Below are 20,864 nucleotides of genomic sequence, written 5' to 3' on the forward strand. Positions count from 1 at the left end.
ATATTTTGAATGCCTCAAATAAATTGAATTTTAATAGATTAAATTTTTTCCCTTTGCTTCCTATCTAGTGAAGAAAATTCCAGAGAATTTTTCTTATTTTTTATGGGCTTAGGGTGGTGGTAGTATATGGCAGTTCTTTCTTCCTTCTATCCTTTTACACAATTCTTTCTTTATAATACAAATAAATCCTCTCAAAAGAATGCGGTTGTAGTAGCAGCAGCAGTGATTCATAAGTTTTGCAGAAGGAATTTCCATCTTTGCAGAGCTTTGTGCCATTATATTTGACCTAATGGACATGGTATGTGTTATATGTGAATTGTTGCTGGGATGCTGTGCATGTGCAGTGAACATGGAGCGAGGAAGGGGTACCAGGAGGGGGGGGTATGATGGCGCACTATCCTCTTAGTGGGTGACTGACCGGGAGGACCAGCACAGAGTGGGCTGATTTGGGGGTATGGGGTGTGCCGGAAGGGCAGCGGGTATTCAATCTGAAATTGAGGATGGCACAAACAGTGTACAGGCAGATGCATATAGTTATGGGGAGGAAGATTCTGTATAAAATTACATGACAAACAGAGTGTTATGCAATCTGAATACACAGAACAGAACACACAAATCCCAGTCCTGGTCACCCACACGAATTTTCGTCTGAATACTACTGGACATGAAAGTGGACTCTATTATTTCACAAACTTCCCCATTTATGCATCATACCATTGTCAAATGGCCAAATCGTATTTACCAAAAATGGTCTAAAATAGAATACTATCTGTGTTCTATGTGATGTAGAGCTTAAATTACATTATTTTCTTTTTATAAATGAAAAATGATTCATTTAATTTCAACATACGCCTAATTTGCGTGAATTGTGAAAATTCTTCACTATATCACGTTTCATTTAGTAAAAGTTTTGGTGTAGCTCCAAAAGCGAGGATATTGAAATCAGAAATATTACAGAGAATAAGTGAGAATTGCAACGCATAAGTTTTTCTTGGGAAATTCGTTTGGAAAAACCATGCCAAAATGTTTCTGCTAAATTGAATTTGGTTGTGCTGTGTGTGTGTGTGACGTCGCAATCTGATGTTGTACTAGTTTGGATAAACTTTTATTGAGTAGAAAAATCAGAAGTGTGGAAAGGCAATAGATCCTTTTAGATGGTTGGTTGTGGTATAGCGCAGACATTGCGCTGAGGAACCGAAAAGACCTATAAATAAAATAATATCAGATTGCTCTGTCTAATAAAAGTCATATCAGTTCATGAATTGAGTTGAAAAGAAGAGAGAAAAGAAGAAAATTCAATTCAATTGAATTCTATGGTGTGAGCTTTCGAGGGAGCTTTAGGCACTTTTGTTCGCCTTTCTCTCACTCACTCATGTACGAATGTGTTGGTAAAGTTTCCATTCACTTCCTACATGCAAGAAAAAATTAAATGCGTAATTATTTTCGTTGCCTAATGTTTGTTGATATTAAACAGAAAATAATGCTTGAAGGAAAAGTAAATTATATACATAATTTATGTTGTACTTTTCAATACCTACATACAGTATGTTGGGAATATTAAATAAGGTAGAAGTCTGAGGTTTTTAATTAATATTTTTTCGTCTAAAAATATTCCCAGAGACGTTTTAGTTCATTCATACCACCAAATTTTAATTAAATTTAATTATTAAATAGTTAAACATTTTTTTTTGCAAGTAATTAAATTGGTTTTACGTTAAACGTCTTTTATAAATTTTCTTGGTACACCAAATAAACCATTCTTTGTTCTATAGAGTGGCGCATAAGTGCAAAATCATGCATATTAACTTATGCGCCACCTAGTATAATACCCACCCTAAATGATTGTCGTAAAAATATTATAATTTATTGCCAAATTGCAACTCTTGTGAAAAAAAGATTTTCAATATTTTGTCTTATGAAAATATATAAAGAGGAAAATTCATTTTCATTTCTTTTACATTAGTTTTTATTGTTTCGTAGCTCAATTGATTTTTTGCAGAAAGCACAAAGATTCACATGAAAAGAATTTTCAGCTTAAGGGGTTTTTAATAAATCTTTACACAAGATAAAAAGAGAGGGAAATCAAAGACTTTTACACGCCCTTGCGTTCGCATATGGTACAACAATGTTATTTGTTATTTTATTATGTGACATGGAAATGATGCTCATCGTAAGAAAAACAACCCCTGCTGGCTACAACCCCATTGTAAATAATCTTAATTAAGCCGGGATAAAATAAATCGCAATAATGGGGCTCTATTTTGTGATTACACATTCCTCCAAGAAGTGAATTTGCTTTTTCACCGCCCTCCCCCGTCCACATTTCTCCACCGTACCGCGTTTTTCAATTCATTTCTTATATCCACTGCTGCACAAGTTGTCGACACCGTGTAGCGAATGCGGGGGAGGGTGTGGGAAATTGCTCCTCCAGGAGCGCGCGGGTATGTTGAGAATCAACTTACAAGGATATGTTGAATCGCATTCATGTACTACCTACTACGGGTTCTATGGTAGACAACCCTGAAGTATGTAGAGAATTTTCCTTTTATAAAATATCAAAATGTGTAGCAAGTAGAAATGGGAAAATACTTTTTGAGAGAAAAAAATGAGAAATGGCAAAGATATTGGAAGGAGGTCAGACAGGGTCGCAGTTGGTATAATCTTCCTCAAATTAACGTGTGTTTTTGCTCCTCACTGAGAGCTCACAAGTCAGTGTGCGTTCAATGTGAAATGTTCTTAAGAAAAATCTGGTTAGAATTTGCGGGAAGACGTAATAGCAAATTAATGGTTAGCTTGGCAGAAGAAAAGGATAAAAGCCTGGAGGGATGGATGTTTGTATAGGACAAGTTCGTCCCTGATTGAAAATATATACATATATTTTATTTTCACACAAGAGAAGAAAATCTTACATTCCATACCATTGGAGAATATCTGGAGCGCTATGAACACAATTTACACATTCCTCCTTCCTTGCTTTTCCCATACCACCATGTCTCCTCTAAAGCTCCCTCCCAAACTACTCTCCCATATATCCAGCATTATTCCCATCAAATTGGAGGACATGTTGCGGGATGAGGGAATACGAACAAAGTGTATGGGACAACCAACTACAGAGATTCATAGATTTTCCTCCTAAGCTGCAGAGAGTTGTGCAGGCAGAGTGTGATGGTTGAAGAGATTGAAAGCTCCCCCAGAGTGGAAAAGTGGGGGGTGGGTACATAAATTCATGAATAAAATATCTATTTTTCACTCCAAGCCGACCACTCATAAGCACTCTAAGTGGAGATGACTCTTGTGTGTTAGGTGAGATATATCGGGCGTGTGTATACCTAAATATCCCACCCACCCACATAGTCATTCTGGTGAAGCGGGGAGAATTAGAAGGAGGTCCCTCCTCTTTCTTCATGAGCTCTTGATGGAACACTCGGTGGTTTTCCTCCCTTGAAATATTATTCATCGAGGCAAGATGGGCCTATATGTATGTACATAAAAGAGTGTATCCCATTCTGTTTTGATAACGAAAAATAGCTAGAATTATGTGGTGTAAGATAAAAAAATGGTGATGCGACTTGGGGGGAAGGGAAGGAGAGAAAATTGTAGTAAGAAAATGAAATGAGGATGAAGCAGGGTTGAGCAAAGGGCAAAAAAATGGGTATTTGTCAACTTTATGTGTGATAGGGCTAACCGATGGGGTTGGAAAAGTTGATGATGTAAAAAAAGGAAGAAGAAGAATTTATTCGAATGATTCAGGGATTTTCGGGTTTTTTAATAGAAAAGTCATTTTGAAATATTTTTTCTCATGACTGAAAATTTATTTGCTTGAATATTCAAAAGAAATTGGTTTTATTATGAATCCATAATCCTTTTTCTTTTGATTTCTTTATGTACCTACTTTCTGTATAAAGAATGTAAATATTTGTATTGGATAAATGCTATATTTTGTGGTCTGTTCAAAAGTTTCTAATATTTATTCTTTGCATATAATTGAAATTAATTCTTAAGAAAATCTCTTCTAGGGAAAATTAATTAATTATTTTGCAAAAAAATGTCACATTTTGCCTTTCAGTTCTTTATAAAATTTCAAAACTTTTTTTAAAGGTTAAATGAGTCTAATCTTATTTATTTTCTAATCATTTTTTATTTACAGATAGCTGCCTACATAACGAACATTTCAGTTTCCTGACTGTTGTATGGAACGGATTACCAATCAAAAAAAAAAAACATTTTAATCGTCAAAATATATCAACTTTAACTGCTCGTGGCACATGGCTTTTATGCAATATTTCTTCGTTAAAGAGAGGACGAGAATTTGAAAAAGATCCCCTCTGTGATTACTAATTCGCAAGGCAATCTCAAAAATTGTGTAAACATAACATTTTTTTTGAGAGGAAGTAGGAAATGTATGAGTTTGTAGACAAAAAGAAAAAGGAAAAAACTCACCACTCGCTATAACAATTCCAAGAACAATCCTTATGTACTCCATTTGGGATTCGGTGGACTTCTCCGGCATCTATATGTTGCTTTCCTGGAAGAAAGAAAGATGAGAAAAAATGTAAAAAAAATTGAGAAATATCGAAAATTACTTGATTTCTCCCCCGCCAGTTTACAACATTCATCTTCTTCTACAAATAAAGTCATCTAATTTATTTTTCGCCCAGATAATTTTCCCCATGTACTTTGCACCCTCAACGAGTCAATGGGGGTGGCCTTAATCACAAGACGAACTTTATACGTAGCGTGTTGATGAGGATATAGGAATATAAACTCAACAAGTGGCAGATAAAATTTTCTAGTTGTGAGAATGGAAATTTTCACCCTGAGGGCAACACAGTTAAATTACCCACACCCCCCATACCCCAACTTTGCCGCAAATTCTCCTGTGTTGTAGGGTATATGTTTAATATTTTTTTCTTGCACACACATTGTATCGAGCATGGGGATTGAGGTGAGTTTAATGAGCCATTTTATAAGCGTTTAATTTATTACGGGAAAAGGCGGTTAAATTGTGGTGGAATAAAAATTGCTCTTCGCATGATTTAATTTTTGAATTGGGAGTTTTGTTGTTGTTTTGTGCTGAAAAAGAGGATTTTCCTTGTACGAATTTATCTACTAAATTTCAGCCAACGGGCAAATTGAATTTAATTGAAAACGAAAAAGCATTAAACTCATTTTCTTTGCTATGTACATTACATACATGTAGAAGTATAGCTTTTATTATTCAATGTTGAAGTGAGACACGTAATACAATGTTAAACAATTTCAATAATTTTAATGTACGTAAATATTTGTTTTACCGCGTGGAGCAAAGTTTAATCTGATGATATGGATATTCAAGAAGGATAACGTGGGTGCAGGGAGTGGAGGGATGTTGAAACTTTTGGAGAAAACTTTCTGGTTAAAAACTTCAGGGGGAGTGCATGGAGTTTGGGAGAAGGAAAGTTTCTTTTTGGGGGGTACTTTCTTCCTGGAAAACTTTGACATTGAAACTGTGACTAACACTTAACTTTTCTTTTCTATATCTTTCTTTTTCACCCATAAACAACTTGTTTTAAAAGCATTCCTCCGGATGGTTTGAGGGAATAAACAAAAGTTTGAAGAGAGAGTAAAAAAAAACTCTGTGGATTTTCCCTCAACTCGATATATGTATTATTGAATTATACTGGACGAGTGCGGGGTGAAAAAAAGATGCTGTGGAACTTTTTTAGTAGCATTCACAGATCTCATTTCTCACTCAGCAGTAGTACACAGCAAGTCAACACAAATGTAAGCACACAGCTACATATATATAGGAGCGAAAAAGCTCAGCAAAAAGTTCAAATTGAATTCTATCTTTGGATAAAGTGGTTGTACTGTATAATTAGAAACAGAATCTTTTGAAACTTTTTTCTACTTTTTTTTTTCTAGCAAGAAAATACTTTTCCAGTGAAATGTATTTTTTATACGTCATTTTATTTCATTCTGGACGACCACAAAGCTAGACAAAAGTTAAAATAATTAACAATGGAACTTAGCAATTTAGTTGTTGAATTTTCTAAAGGTGCTTTTAAGAGAAAATATGTTCAAAACCACAAGACTTCATCTTGTTGAGTGTTCTTAAAAAATATTCTTGCTTGAGTGAAGTGCAGTCGTGAAGGTGTCGGCGAAAGGTGCTATTAATGGCATAATAGAATTTTATGTACATAAAGAATTTTCAATTTCATTTCTTGCATAAAATTAATTTTCACAACGAAAATGAGAAAATTCTATTTCTTTTATGGAATTTCCATTAGAATTTTCTATTCAAGCTCATACACATTGAAAGCAAAATAATATTTTTTTTAATCCAATTTTTAGCTCACGATTCATTTTAATTTTATCGCGTACGCAATGCTTTTAATGCAATAAAAATAATAAAGTTCAATGTTTAGGGGTTAAACGTGGGGATGTGTTATAAATTTTCAGTCCCTCGACGTGTTATGTGGATGGTTGACGTGAAGGTGATGAAAATATGCATGAAAGCTCCAACCACTTTATTCTGATTAATTTTCCTGCTTGGCATACCAAAGTGCACAACATTCCCTTTCCTTTGTTAGCCCCCCCCCCCCCACACACACACACACTTTCCCACCCGCCATTGGCATCGAGTGTGTCGGAAAAGTTTCACATTAACACCCCCCAATACTCTTGCTTGCAACTCCTGATGCGGTGATTTACGAGCCTTCTTGGCAGTTGCAATAGACCGAAAATGTGATTGTGAATAGCATGGAAGTTAATACTAACCTTTTCAAAACACCATAATCCATTTCATACTCGTGGTGCCCATTGTTGTAAATTATCCAATGCGAATTTGGGTACTAAACTTTGCATTTTGCTTGCACAAATACAAAAGGGACACACAGTGAATGTTTTTGGGGGAGAAATGTGGTACGATGTTGTAGCTAAAGTTGCGCACGGAATGTTCCAACTTCATTTTTCACACAAAAATGAATTTACAATCTGCAACATCATAATGAAAAGAGGGATACACGAAAAGTGGATGAGAGGAAAGTTTCTGCATCTTTCAATTGTATTATTTTGGGTGCACTTATTTGAGAGAGCACTGGTACATCTACTTCCGTGTTGGATGCCCCACATTCTCCCACTCTCTACTTCTTGTTTTTTGCCTCTTAGCCCAAAAAAGCTCTTCAAAAGTTGAGTGTGGAAGAAGTGAAAAATATAATGCATTCTTTTGAATTTATTATGTGGCTTTCGTATGCCTTTTCAATATTCCCCATCCTTATGCTTTATTAATGAAGGGGTATATACGGAGAAAATGCCCGAGTAAAAGTAGAAAGCTCTCCTAGAAAATGTACAGGTAACTACCACTCTATGTATGTGTACGGGGAAATTTTGGGAGAAGCAAGAAAATTAGTTAAGGTAGCTTTTGCAGTTATTTTCCTCTTACGTGCTCCCAAGTTTTCTTCAAGGATATTTCTTCAGTAGTGTTGATCCTTACAGAGACTTTTCTCTCTGCGGGGGGTGGAGTTTAGTTTTCTTTTGTTGAAAAGTAATAAAACTTAAAGATACATAACAAATCAAGGGGGTAAACAATCCCACCATATAGCAAGACTTTCAAGTGCTTCAATATCCAACAGCAGCAGCACTCGTAAAAGTGTGAGAAACTAAACAGATGGTCGGAACATATACGTGCACCCCGCGTGGAAATATTTGCCCATTCACCGGTGTGTGCTGAAGATTAAAACGGGAAGGTATTTTTAATTGAAAGTTTTTAAGAGATCTAATAAAATATTTCTCAATGGGGTAACACCCGCAACTCTCATCATGAAGGGAAACACAAAGTTTTAATCGCTTTGCACAGGATTTTTCTTTTTGAAGCGACTTCTTCAACTCAAATTTATTGGTGCACATCATATGGAAGTTTGATCTATAAAATTTCACTCAATTTAAGCGATTTTAGGGGCTTGTGGATGAACTTTGAAAATATTATGATTTTTTTTTAAATTTTAAATAATATCAAATTGATTTATATTGAGATTAATAAAATTCTGCACTCTCAGGCAATTACTGACACAACTTTCATTCATATAAACAAAAACAATTAACGTCCATTTAGAGGTCTTTTTTTTTCAGTGTGAGCGAGTGAAGTTTATTTTTATAACATTCAAAGCAAATTGGGAAATGCCATCAAAATATATTTTGTTGGTATTATATTGCTTTTATAGTGCTAATTGCACGAGGTTGATGAGAATGCTGAGTGAAGTGGAAAATTCGCGGGAGCTTTTGCTAATGACGATTGATATTAATTTTTCCGAGAAAATTTAATTTGATTTTACTGAAATTATAAAATGGAAACTGTAGGTATCGCACGTAAGTATACATAGCTTTTCGTTGGTCACACCGGGTGCAAATGAACTAATTAGGATATACTACGTAGTGGTGCTATATGCATAGCAAATGGAATACCATATGTAAAATACCTGACAATGAGATACCAATTGTCATAGCCAGGTACTACGATTCAGACTTATGGGGTGGGTCCGTCCGTACGACCCCATGGCCCACGAGCAACTGAGCCAACCGTACTAGGGTGGTTGGGAGAGAGAGTCACCTTAAGACTCCCGCCAACACCACACACATAAGCCAATCTGTCCTATACCATGACAGTTAGTACCAGCGGTACTACATTCGGCCATTCCTGACTTTTGTGACGTCCTCGGCACAAGCTAGGAAAAGCAAGACAGATTGACCGAATTTTCCCGTGATCTTCGACCAGTATACTTCGCAATGAATGCGATAACAACTGCGGTCCTTTGTATAGAGTACAAGTCTGTATTAGACAACAACTCTATTCACAAACTGAAGATCATATCCAATTGTTCCTAATGGAACCGTACCTGGTAGCCCAAGTACACAAGGGTTCTGTTTGATTTAGTACGCCAGTGCACATGACACAAAATCATCACACCCATGAACCTACAGAAGGTTCTCTCAACACAGCTTTCGCCATGTTACTTGTTTCTCATGGAACATATGTCTAGACTTAGCTTACCCAGTTCCAGGAACCGTAAGCTCGTTCCATAGAGACTAGTGTCTCCGAGAAACCATTCGCCGTATGACTAACTATCAAGAACCTTGGACCTTAACCTTGGATTGATGTTAATCAATACGACATTTCAGGTTTTCAACGTAACAGGCCCACCATGCAAGCATGATGCCTCTCCGCGAAAACCTCGTCATGCTTTATCTACACCAGTATCATTTACTCACAGACTCATGATTTGTCTCTCTATACCATCCGATCAACGAAGACTCATGAATGTTGTCTTTAGTATTAACTGGTTGCATAGATACATGACCTGAATGTCTTGTCTAGCTTACAATGCGTCCATTGATCGCCCAGACCTACATTCCTATTCATCCATTCTACCATATCTACTGAGACATCATATTGGTTCTATGGATGCTTGAAGAGCCAGTTTATCACAGTATTTCTACTGATCACATAAACATAGTGAATTGCTCTTCCATGTGCACAGGCACCTTTCTCTTCTCCTGATACCTCAATGTGTGAAACAATAATTCTAGCGGACTTCGTTTCACACAGATATCTAATGCTTTAGTAAGCCCTATTCCGAAGAGAAACACTACTCCTAACCTGACACACTTTATCCTTTATACTTTATACTTTATAAGCTTCCTTGAGATCATCCCTGGATACCGTCGAGTGCTGTGCCAAGATCCTTGCACTCGGTCTGATCCACTTCTCAAATGGCCTGTTCTCAAATGGCCAAATTCCTCAACTCTTCCCCCTTTTTTCCAAGAAGAGTCCCAGTTTCCATTCCTATCGTCGGTTGCACCGTGACGATTATTTCCACGTAACTACTACTGCTACTGAATGTTTCAATTAATCCTTCACCTTGCAGTATTCTCTTGTCTCATCATTACCATTTTTCACTTTTCATATTTTCACTGAACTCATTCGTGAAAATATAGAAAATAGTAAACTGACATTCGCAACCAACATTGAAGCGACCAATTTTAATTTTTCCGCAACTAAATCGAGTTTATCAAAACTTCATGAGCGGACGTGCTTACCAAGCAACAAATAAGTTTCTTGCAAGCTTATCTTGCATAAGAATTGTACTATAAACCTCTTTTTACTCATCCATCTTCTTTGAAAGTTTAATTGATTTGAAATTCTTAATGACATTTTTAATTTCACTGCATTTAATCTAAATAAATTTCCTTAGATTGTAAGGCCACAAGGAACTTTTCCTTGATTTACTAAAACTTCAAATATTCATGAGAATTAATTAAACTTTCCAATTCTTATGCAATCTTTCAGCCCCAACATGTAAAACAATACATTTTACACCGTAGAAATAAAACAAACAAGTTTTTCTTTTTATTTCATTTTTTTTTGCTGAAAGAAAATTGCAATTTATTTAAGTTGCCCAAGCATTTAACCCTTTGAAATTTTCATCTAAATCCTTTTTTTTTTTTCACTATTTCAAATTTCATGAAATTTCCATGAAAATTTCAACCCTTTTTTTTCAAACAAATAAAACAAGGAATAATTTTCATATTTTATTCCCTAAATTCTGTAAAGAAATCTTACAGTTATCATTCTCTTAAATTTAGCATGTTACACAATACATAACATAATTTTCATCATTAAGAGAATATCAGGGGGTTGAAAAGCGCTTTTCAGGGTTAACCAAAAAAATATAATTCATCAATTATAATTAATCGGAGAATACCACTCTCCTACCAAGAGAAAATACTTGCGATTTTCCTTCTCTTTTACTCTACATGCATCGTCCTGCATGTCTTCTTTTCCGCCGCATCATCCTCAGCGTGTCAGGCCGCTGCATGATGCTGCTTCGTTGTTGTGTGTGTGTGAATCGCTGTCGCCACGATGTACGCTGCGGAGCTCCTCGTCACTCACCGCACACACCCATGCCGCATTCTCCGCATGCGAGCCTCGCTGCATCGATGAGAGACTTCGTTGGTGTGCGTGTGTCCGCTCTCTCGCTGAAAATGCTGCGCCGCTCTTCGTCGCTCGCACACACACACACACACAGAGTCTTTGCGCGCACCGAAAATGTACCGTTAATCGATGCACGCACGACTTTTGTGTCCCCTTGCGTCGCCAAATTACGCAATTTCTTTCACTCGCGACGATTTTTCTTTTTGCGGAAACGTTTTCCGCATTGAAGGAAATCACGACGGGACTTTCCCTGCCCCGAAAAAGCCCCACGAAAGACGTTTTTCCGCACACATTTCGCGCTTGGCAACTACAAAAATTGCCCAAATGTCACTTTTTCGACGCGGTTTTCACGGCTTTTCCGACGCGTTTTCACACAAAACGGCACTTTTCCCGCCGAGGAAAACTCTGATCAGCACTTACGGGTGCCACAACTCGGTTTTCTACGCCGCGAAAGTCCCAAACGGTGGACTTTTTTCCGCGAATTTCACCACGAGACGTCAAAGTGACGCCATGAAATTTTTTCACTCGCGAATTTCACGCAAATCACTTACTTTTTCACGCGTTCCACTTCCGCGAACGTTATTTGGGCTAATCCCACTTCTGAATTGTAAAATACCTGACAATGAGATACCAATTGTCATAGCCAGGTACTACGATTCAGACTTATGGGGTGGGTCCGTCCGTACGACCCCATGGCCCACGAGCAACTGAGCCAACCGTACTAGGGTGGTTGGGAGAGAGAGTCACCTTAAGACTCCCGCCAACACCACACACATAAGCCAATCTGTTCTATACCATGACAGTTAGTACCAGCGGTACTACACATATTCTTCTTTACATCCAGCAGCAATCCACAGAAAAGAGATAATTTCACAGTTGGGTGATTTTCATCAGGATACAATTTCGGAGAGAGACAGACTTCCAAGTACTCTGTTATTATGTAATTTGAGATATATGTATTTGCATCGAAGCTATATATGGGGAGAACTTCAGCTGCTTTTCGGTAAAATTTAAATGAGCCCTTCTAATGTAATTTCTGGTTAGACGCTCTCTCTTGCTTATTGGACAACGAAGGAAATTACATTCGGAACACAAAGTGCTTGCAATGGAATTATTTTCCACTATCTATGGGATTTTGCTTATCGAGGGCTGCATTGTAAAACCGGCTAAGTCGGTTCGGAGCTCATACCGACTTAGCCGGTTTTACAATGCAGCCCTCGTTATATGTTTATACTCATATTATACATATGCAGTTCATTGCAGAGATGTGTGTGTGTGCAGTGTAATTTGTCATTTAAAATTAATTTTATAATTTATTTTTAGACACGGAATGCATTAGATTTTCATGCATTTCCTCGCGTAGGTAATAAGTCAATTCTAGTTTATTTTATAAAATCTTCATGGAGACGTTTAAACTGCAAATTAAATTATAGACACACTAAGTTTGCAGCACATAGACACATCCTTTAGGAACAAACTGTATTTTGAAACAAAGAGTATGAAGTTTTACATGTCCTTTTCTGTCTCCACATTACATATAACACTTCCCTTTCCTCATCGTATTTGCCGGTATCTCAAGTGAAACTTATGGAAGTAGTTGAGAGAGAGTCTCGTGGGATTTGGGTTTCTCATCTCCCCTTCCTTCCTGGGTGTACAAATTCTACGTTGTCTCTGGATTATATTTGGCTAAATTTGAGAAATTGTTGACTTGCAACTTTTGCAGTGAAAAGGTATACATATATTTAAATATTTCGACAAAGGATCAAGAATAAAGATTATTTTCACCTCTCTCTCTCTGGGAAAGTGTTCTTGTCGAACATTAAAAAGTGAGAAGAAAAATTGTGGAAGAACTTTTCAATTTTAATCCACTCAACATTATTTTTCTGGCACTTGAACGTGAAATATATATTTATTAATATTAGTTGGTGTTCCACTTCGTGGCCAACACCAAGTATTGTAATCGTCGGAAAAACCGACCACCTCAGATCGGGCTCAAACTTGGTATGAGCACGTTTTAGACATCCCACATTTCGAAAATGGTGGTGGAAAATTTTTGATCCGGCCGGCCGGCCTGCCGGCCTCTGGCCCGAACTTTGCTTTATAACTCGAGAACGGTAAAAGATAGAGACTTCCGGTTTGAAGTTTTCTATAGAAATGTGGGTGTAAATTTTCATTTTTTCGCATTTTCAAAATCCAAGATGGCCGCCGTCCGCCATTTTGAACTACCGTCAACCACTTCCCTTATAGCTAGAGGTCTGAAATTTTAGTATGTTGTAGGGCTCAGTGAGACGTTTTCATCAACAATTTATACTTGAAAATCGGTCAAGCAGTTTAGCAAATATGGCGGCCTAAAGCGAAAAGTGTTTTTTCGATATAACTCGAGAACGGCTTGACCGATTTTGACCATCTTGGTATCAAATGAAAGGTTTCAAGAAGCCCTACAACTGTCTAGAACATTCCGAGTTCCAAAAATGGCCACAAGAGGCGCTAAAGTCAAAAACAAAAATTGCCTAACTTTAAGGGGCAATATCTCCGAATCCCCATTAGGCAAATCTTTTAAATTTTGATATGTTGTAGCAGAACTAATAATCTTGCACCAGTCCAAAAATGAAGAAAATCTATGTCGCCGTTTAGAAGATATCGCAGTTTGAAAAAATCTTTAATTTGAAAAGTTCTAAGAGTCATATCTCCTGAACTGCTTGTCCGATTTTGCTCATCTTGGTATCAAATTAAAGGTTTTACAATTCCCTACAACTTTCTAGATCACCAGAAACCTCTAGTACTATTCCTTCAGGATAAAAAATGCAAAAAACTGTTTTGTTAAAACAAAAATCCGCCATTTTGTGTTCTACAGGTGACCTTGAAAATCATTGAGATATATATCAAATTACACCTTATTTCAATACCTTTCCAAAACTAGTCAAGAAATTTCTGTAGGTTTTATAGAACCAGAGATATGACCATTTTTATCTATCAAATTGCTGAATTTCATAAAAAAAATCAACTTTGCCTACTAATTCTGCTCACAAATCGCACTACAACGCATAAACAAACTTCTACACGTTGTGGGACACCAACTCTTATAACTGGACGCGTTATGATTGACTTTCTGCTATATATATAATTTATCTTGCCATTTTGTCAATGACTCACAATTGTGGGGAGAAAATGTTTTTACGGATAATAAATTTTTATGTTGTTTATTTTTTTTGGCCTCTCACCACACACCATTCAATCGTGCTATGTTTTTTTTTTCGAGAAGATCCCTCAACTAAATGCCACGTTTTTCACATTTGCACATTTCCCATTAAAGTCTGGCGCTTGGAATCGTGTATGAATATCGTGTATAGATGTTGTTTTTTATGGTTTTGCCTCTCATCACTTTATCTCCTTCGTATATATGGGTGTAAAATAATAAAGGAAGAAAAATGTATATATATGAGGAAAAATCCCCCCTGAAAATGCACCAAGGTCCGTATAGCGGCAGATGAAAATACGAGAAATTATCGTACGTTATAAATTTCCTTTCACATTTTTCCCACACAACACAGTAAAATAACATTGACCACACAGGGTTGGGGGGTTGGCAATTTGGCTTTTAAAACAACCCCAAACTGTTGGATATTTTTTTTCTTTTAGGTTCTTCTCACTTTCTCGGAGCACGACCGTATCCTTCGAGGATTCACCACCGACTGACACACAACGACGACGGCGGAATGGAAGAGCTCCCGCAGCAAGATAAATTCAACCCGTAAAAGCACGCAAAAGCATGGCTCGTAAACGGGTGGCAAAAGCTCTGTCCCAACGTTCGGATGCTACTGATTCGTTACCATGGAGCATAGAGTACTCCAACTGAATTGATACATAGCACAGAATAGAGTATCGGATACTCTCGTCCGTGCGCACGAGAGTCAGGAGTCAAGGTGTTGCGGAACTCTCTCTCTCACCGGGGGATGTGAATGAAACATGAGGAAGAGTCAAATTGTCTCATATATATATATTTCAACATTTTGCTACGCGAGAAGTGGATTCTCCGACAAACCGGGAGGATAAAATTGAATAAATTCTTTTTACACTATAATTAAGATAATCCCATTCCCCATGGTTTTTCCGCTCATCAGATCACGGGAAGATTTTCAATTATCTCGTGCGCTTGCAACGTAACAACGAAGATATGTACATTTTTTGACTTTTTGCTAGATAAATTGTTAATGGAAAAACAAAGTGCTACACCTGAGTATTTTTTTCCGGGAGATAATTGAAAAATACATTCGGAGAAATTCGAAGCGACATGACTATTGTGACGCCCCGAATTGGGGGCACCACAGGGCTTTGGTCAACTCCCCACAGTAACCTCCACCCTCGTCCTCGAACTAACCCTAAGAGCACTTTGAGCTTGCAGCCATACCCGCACAAGGCTGAGCTCCGACTGACACCACTCTCATCATCCCTCTTTACCACTCTCCTATAATTACTCTCTCAGTGCTCTCCTACGTTCTCTTGAGGATTCTCGTATTCTCTCTCACCTATTGAGGGTTTGTAACCTGGGGGCAGAAGCCGTTGCCGAGGGAAGGGCAGCCGTTACAGTTACCGCCAATCTAAGGGTACTCACTCTATGAGCTAGGTTAATATTCGCTGGATAGTGAGTCGGGCGCTACACTATGAAGTTCATTTTAAGAAGAAAAAGTCAGTGTAATTCTTGTCCATTTTAATTCCTCTATCTATATGTACGTACATTGTATACATACATATGTTTAGGTATTTATCCAAACACCTGCATTTTATCTTTTCAATTTTGCACCTGAGCTTTTTGGGGATTTAATACAAAACTAAACAGAATATCCACAAGGAATGTAAACTTTGAAATTTTATGTAGAAGAATTTAAGGGTTTACTATCCTCTATATGTGTGGAATATTTTACTTACTTTGCCGACAACATAAATTTTACAATTTGTTTACTTTTGTTTTTTTTTTTTTTAACCCACCCCTCCCTAAGGTCTTCGGTGTTTACTTTTGTAAATGGAAATAAATGGAAGGAAGTTAACTGGATTCAGTTAAGTCAAGTTGACTTTAGAGACAAAAATGACTTCTTATTTATTTATTCATTGTTAATCCAATAAAAGCATAAAACTAATATTTTAACAAAATATTACTTTGGTAAAAGAGCCACAAAATCAATAAGGAAAAATTTGCAATAATTTTAGTAATTTTCCATTAATTAATAGTGAAAAGCAATCCTATTGAAATATTTTGCACAGCAGTCTATTGGTAATAAAAGCATACCGAAGTTTGCAAAATCCAGTAAATAATTCAATGGATTTTCAATTAAATTTTTGCCTTTAGCCGTGTATGCGAGTGGGGAGCTTGCAATACAAATTAGGTAAAATGCATAACGTGCGAAAAAAAACGTGCCCTATTAGCAAATGAATGGGAGAAGAATTAAAATGATTTAACATGTTAAATTGTTGATGGAAGAAATTAGTGCCACATAGTTTTGTTTCGCATGAATATTCAATAATCCCCCATCGTCGTTCCATTTGGCCAATTTTCAGCCAGAAAGTCACTGGACACGCTGCACAAAAAGCCCTGTGGGCGTATACCCGATTGTATATGTATGTAGGTATGTTTTGTGTACCGTTGGAAAACAAATTTGCATTTTTTTTCGTATCACGCCACCACATGCAGGGATTGTCCCAGTAACGCCACCGCAAACTACACATTGGTGTACTATTGGTCCACCTACCACGTGAAAAATGCTCAGAGTTTCGAAAATATGGAAAGGTACAGAGACTATAAAGTGAACGTTTTATTCATTGAACATGAAAGCTCTAAAGCTCACATACCTGTATTCGAGTTTATTTGTTTGTAGTTCGGATTAAACATGGATCGGAAATTTAATAAATTTCCGAGTTAATTAATTTAGGTTTAAGATTAAAGCTTCAAAAAAACAGGATTGTTGGTTTAGAGATTACCTATTAGCAAACAAATATACTCGAAGGAATAAACGACATTACTCATCTGTTTCCATTCTCAAACCAATCCGTGTTGGTGCACCCAATCCCCCTTTTTCAATTTTACCTGTAGCCTTTTCATTTCCGGCCTTGAGGCGCGACAAAAGCTAGGCAGGTGAGTCTACCACTCTAGGAGGATGCTATGTCCCACGTATCCGTACACCTGAGGAAATGCCAAAGGCAAAGTCGCGTGATATTCAATTTATGTTGTCTGATTTTTCCGCAATGATTTGATTTTTCCACTTCACATTTTTTCACACCGCGCTACGAAAGAGTGATGGTAGAGGGTGGATATTTTTCCTTCTCAGGTCCCTTCCTCAACCCTCCACTCAGCACAGGGCGGAGAATAAATGGGGATGCCGTGGTGGGTACGATGATGATGACGACGATTATGGTTTGATGAAATAATAACAGCACTCTCAACTGTGGCGGTGCTCAGACTTTTCTCCTGGCTTTTTTTCGACCCCTATACTCTTCTATTCTCTTTTCCCCCATACCCCCCAAAACCCCTGGTGCTGCTATGTATGTGAATGGGTCTAGGATTGTGCACGCGTGTAAATGGCGTAGGGGGTGTGAAAAGAACCGTGAGAGAGAGAGAGAGGAAGAGAAAAAAAGGACTCCAAAGAGGTGGAACGGGTGTGTGTAACCCTCTTCGGTGAGGCCCCGTGAGCCCTGATAAATGAAATGAAAAGTGTTATGAATAGATGATGAGGATGAGGGAAGAGCATGAAAAAGTCAATCATAACGCGTCCAGTTATAAGAGTTGGTGTCCCACAACGTGTAGAAGTTAGTTTATGCGTTATAATACTATTTGTGAGCAGTATTAGTAGGCAAAGGTCATTTTTTTTGTGAACTTCAGTAATTTTATGCAAAAAATCGTTATATCTCTGGTTCTATAACACCTACAGACATTTCTTGACTAGTTATGGAAAGGTCTTAAAATAAGCTAGAATATGGGATAAATTTTGATACTTTTCAAGGGCATATCCAGAACACAAAATGGCGGCTTTTTGTTTTACCAAAACAGTATTTCGCATTTTTTGTCCTGAAGGAATGGTTCTAGAGAATTTTATTGTTCTAGAAAGTTGTAGAGAATCGCAAAACCTTTAATTTGATACCAAGATGAGCAAAATCGGTCAAGCAGTTCAGGAGATATGGCTCTTACAACTTTTTAAATTCATGATTTTTTTAAATGGCCATATCTTCTAAACGGCGACATAGAATTTCTTCATTTTCGGACTGAAGAAAGATATTGAGTCCGGCTACAACATATCAAAATTTAAAGGAAATCTATAACAGATGTTCGGAGATATTGCCCCTTAAAGTTAGACAATTTTTGTTTTTGATTTTAGTGCCTCTTGCGGATGTTTTTGAAACTTGAAATGTTCTAAAGAGTTGTAGGGCTTCTCAATACCTTTCATTTGATACCAAGATGGTCAAAATCGGTCAAGCCGTTCTCGAGTTATATCGAAAAAACACTTTTTGCTTTAGGCCGCCATATTTGCTTAACCGCTTGACCGATTGTCAAGTATGAATTGTTGATGAAAACATCTCACTGAGCTCTACAACATAATAAAATTTCAGACCTCTAGCTATAAGGGAAGTGGTTGACGGTATTTCAAAATGGCGGACGGCAGCCATCTTGGATTTTGAAAATGCGAAAAAATGAAATTTTACACCCACATTTCTATAGAAAACTTCAAACCGAAAGTCTCTATCTGTTACTGTTCTCGAGTTATAAGGCAAAGTTTGGACCACCGGAAGGCCGGCAGGCCGGCCGGCAGGCCGGCCGGATCAAAAATTTTCCACCACCATTTTTGGAATGTGGGTTGTCTGAAACGTGCTCATACTAAGTTTGAGCCCGATCTGAGGTGGTCGGAAAATCCGACGAATACAATACTTGGTGTTGGCCACGAAGTGGAACACCAACTAATTGAGATGTTTTTCCTAAGTGAAATCCCCGCCGCTGCCGCCAAACCCCGACAAGACAAGATGAAATTTTCTCTTCACACCGACATGTACTTTTATTTCATTATTCAATTTTGTCTTTCATTCCTTATTTTAATGGGAAATTCGTTTGTGGTGGTGGCTCTTTGCACCCAATAAAATGCTATATATCGCACCACATATAGCGGAAGGGTTGCTGAATAGCGCGGGACAATGGGGCTTGGTTGGTGTGTGGTGTTGGTTAAGCACGAGTAGGTTGGGATAGTTAATCCGTTCTTGCAAAACTTCATTCACTCTCTCTCTCTCTGGGTATGTCGAAATGCAATGCTGCGGCTGACCCATCATGGCACTATATAAGTCAAAGTTTCAATAACCTAATTGTGTAAAGCTTTTGCCTGCGAGAGATCCCAGTAAAAGCACAACATATACCGGTAAATTGTAAATCACAACGCTGAAGTGAACGGAGATATGACTTCCAGTTCCGCTTTTAGCTATGTTTTATCTATTTTAGTCTCACTCCACCCACACTACCATTCTCTAAAAAACAAAACGAAAGACAAAATAAGCTTTCGTGACTGAAAAAAAAGTACATCAATGTGGTCTAATTTTCTCGAATGGATGTATATAATACGTACAACAAGTAAAGAAATGCTTTTCCACTCTGAAATTTTTCAACTATTCCTTCTGTCTGCATTAAAAGTCTTTCGTACTGCCACAAATGATACAAAAGCTCTTGGAAATTTTAATCCCAAAAAAAAATCATGTCACAAGACAATTTTCGTGACTCGTAAAAGAACATTTCTTGCAAAATACAAACTATACAGCTAACATGAATGAAATAGAAGCGCGCTTCGGAGCTGAAAGTGCAGGCGAAAGCTCCTTATGCTGTTCCCATTCCATGTAGCTTTGAATACTTGATGATGCCATTGCGGTGTAGCATACCTATGTATACGTATATGTCGCAATAAGAACTTCGAAATAGCATTGAGGTCTTAGCATTTGCTACTGTGAGGACACTCCGAAAAAAAAATAAAACACATGTACATATAAAATGGAAAATAGTTCTAGTATAAATTTGATAAGAAAAAAAAAAAGAAGGGAGCTTACACTATCAGAGGAGCTTTTTGAGAGTATATGTGTAGTGGGTGTTGTAGTGAAGAGAAAAAAAAGAGTAATTTCTGGTAAAAAACGAACTCACTGGCATGTGCAAAGAGGTTCAGCAAACTTCACAATCATCAGTATATTTATATCCACAAAATGTGGAGGAGAGCGTCATCCCCGAAACGCAAGGACTAAAACTCATATATTATGGAGACAGTTCATCCGAAAGGGTATGAGTGCACAAGAAGATTCGCAAAATCCAAGAGAAGCAAATTGAAGTGTGAGAAAAAGTGCAGAAAAGTACTGTGAATGTATTTTTCACAAGAACTTCACTATGTTTACACAATGTTCTCAAACTTAAATCTACAACGAAAATATGGTGAATTCTTTGAAGGGGTATGTTGTATGTATGTTGGATAAAGAAAAATATATGATTATGTTAACAGTTGCTAAAGTAAACACACTTTGAAAGTACCCAAAATGCTTATTTGTTATATAGAAAATCTGAAAATAGAGAAAAGCACAAATTCAGCTTTTCTGCTCAGATAACTCCCAAAAGACATTAAACATACAACATATATACATAATTTCCAAGTAACGAATAACGACAGCTGAAGCTTTTGGTAATTGAGTAAAAGCTCTTCTCTGTGCTCAATCGATTCGGTCCATTTCTTTAATTATTAAAAGGTTTAATTTGTTAACGGAAATCCATTTTAGTTGTGCTTTTTTCAAGTTAAAACAGATTTTTTTAAATCATAGAAAATAATATAAACATAAAATGAAAAAAAAGAACTAAATGTTTCTGATCATTTTTTTTTAAATAGAAAAAATTCCA

At 37.1% G+C, this 20,864-nt stretch overlaps 1 protein-coding gene across 1 annotated transcript in view; it reads right to left on the reverse strand.

Annotated features, from left to right (window-relative positions):
- The window catches only part of LOC129786641 (cell adhesion molecule Dscam2), a 41,525-nt gene extending 26,760 nt beyond the window's left edge, over positions 1-14,765 (reverse strand). Inside the window, exons 1-3 of the mRNA XM_055821767.1 lie at positions 14,482-14,765; positions 6,760-6,975; positions 4,441-4,525 (exon numbers count right to left, since the gene is read on the reverse strand). Coding sequence (XP_055677742.1) covers positions 4,441-4,510 — 70 coding nt within the window. The 5' untranslated portion in view covers positions 4,511-4,525; positions 6,760-6,975; positions 14,482-14,765. The remainder of the gene's footprint in view (positions 1-4,440; positions 4,526-6,759; positions 6,976-14,481) is intronic.
- Positions 14,766-20,864: the final 6,099 nt, after the last annotated feature.

This window comes from Lutzomyia longipalpis, chromosome 1, assembly GCF_024334085.1.
Source record: "Lutzomyia longipalpis isolate SR_M1_2022 chromosome 1, ASM2433408v1".
In the NCBI taxonomy this organism is placed as follows: domain Eukaryota; kingdom Metazoa; phylum Arthropoda; class Insecta; order Diptera; family Psychodidae; genus Lutzomyia; species Lutzomyia longipalpis.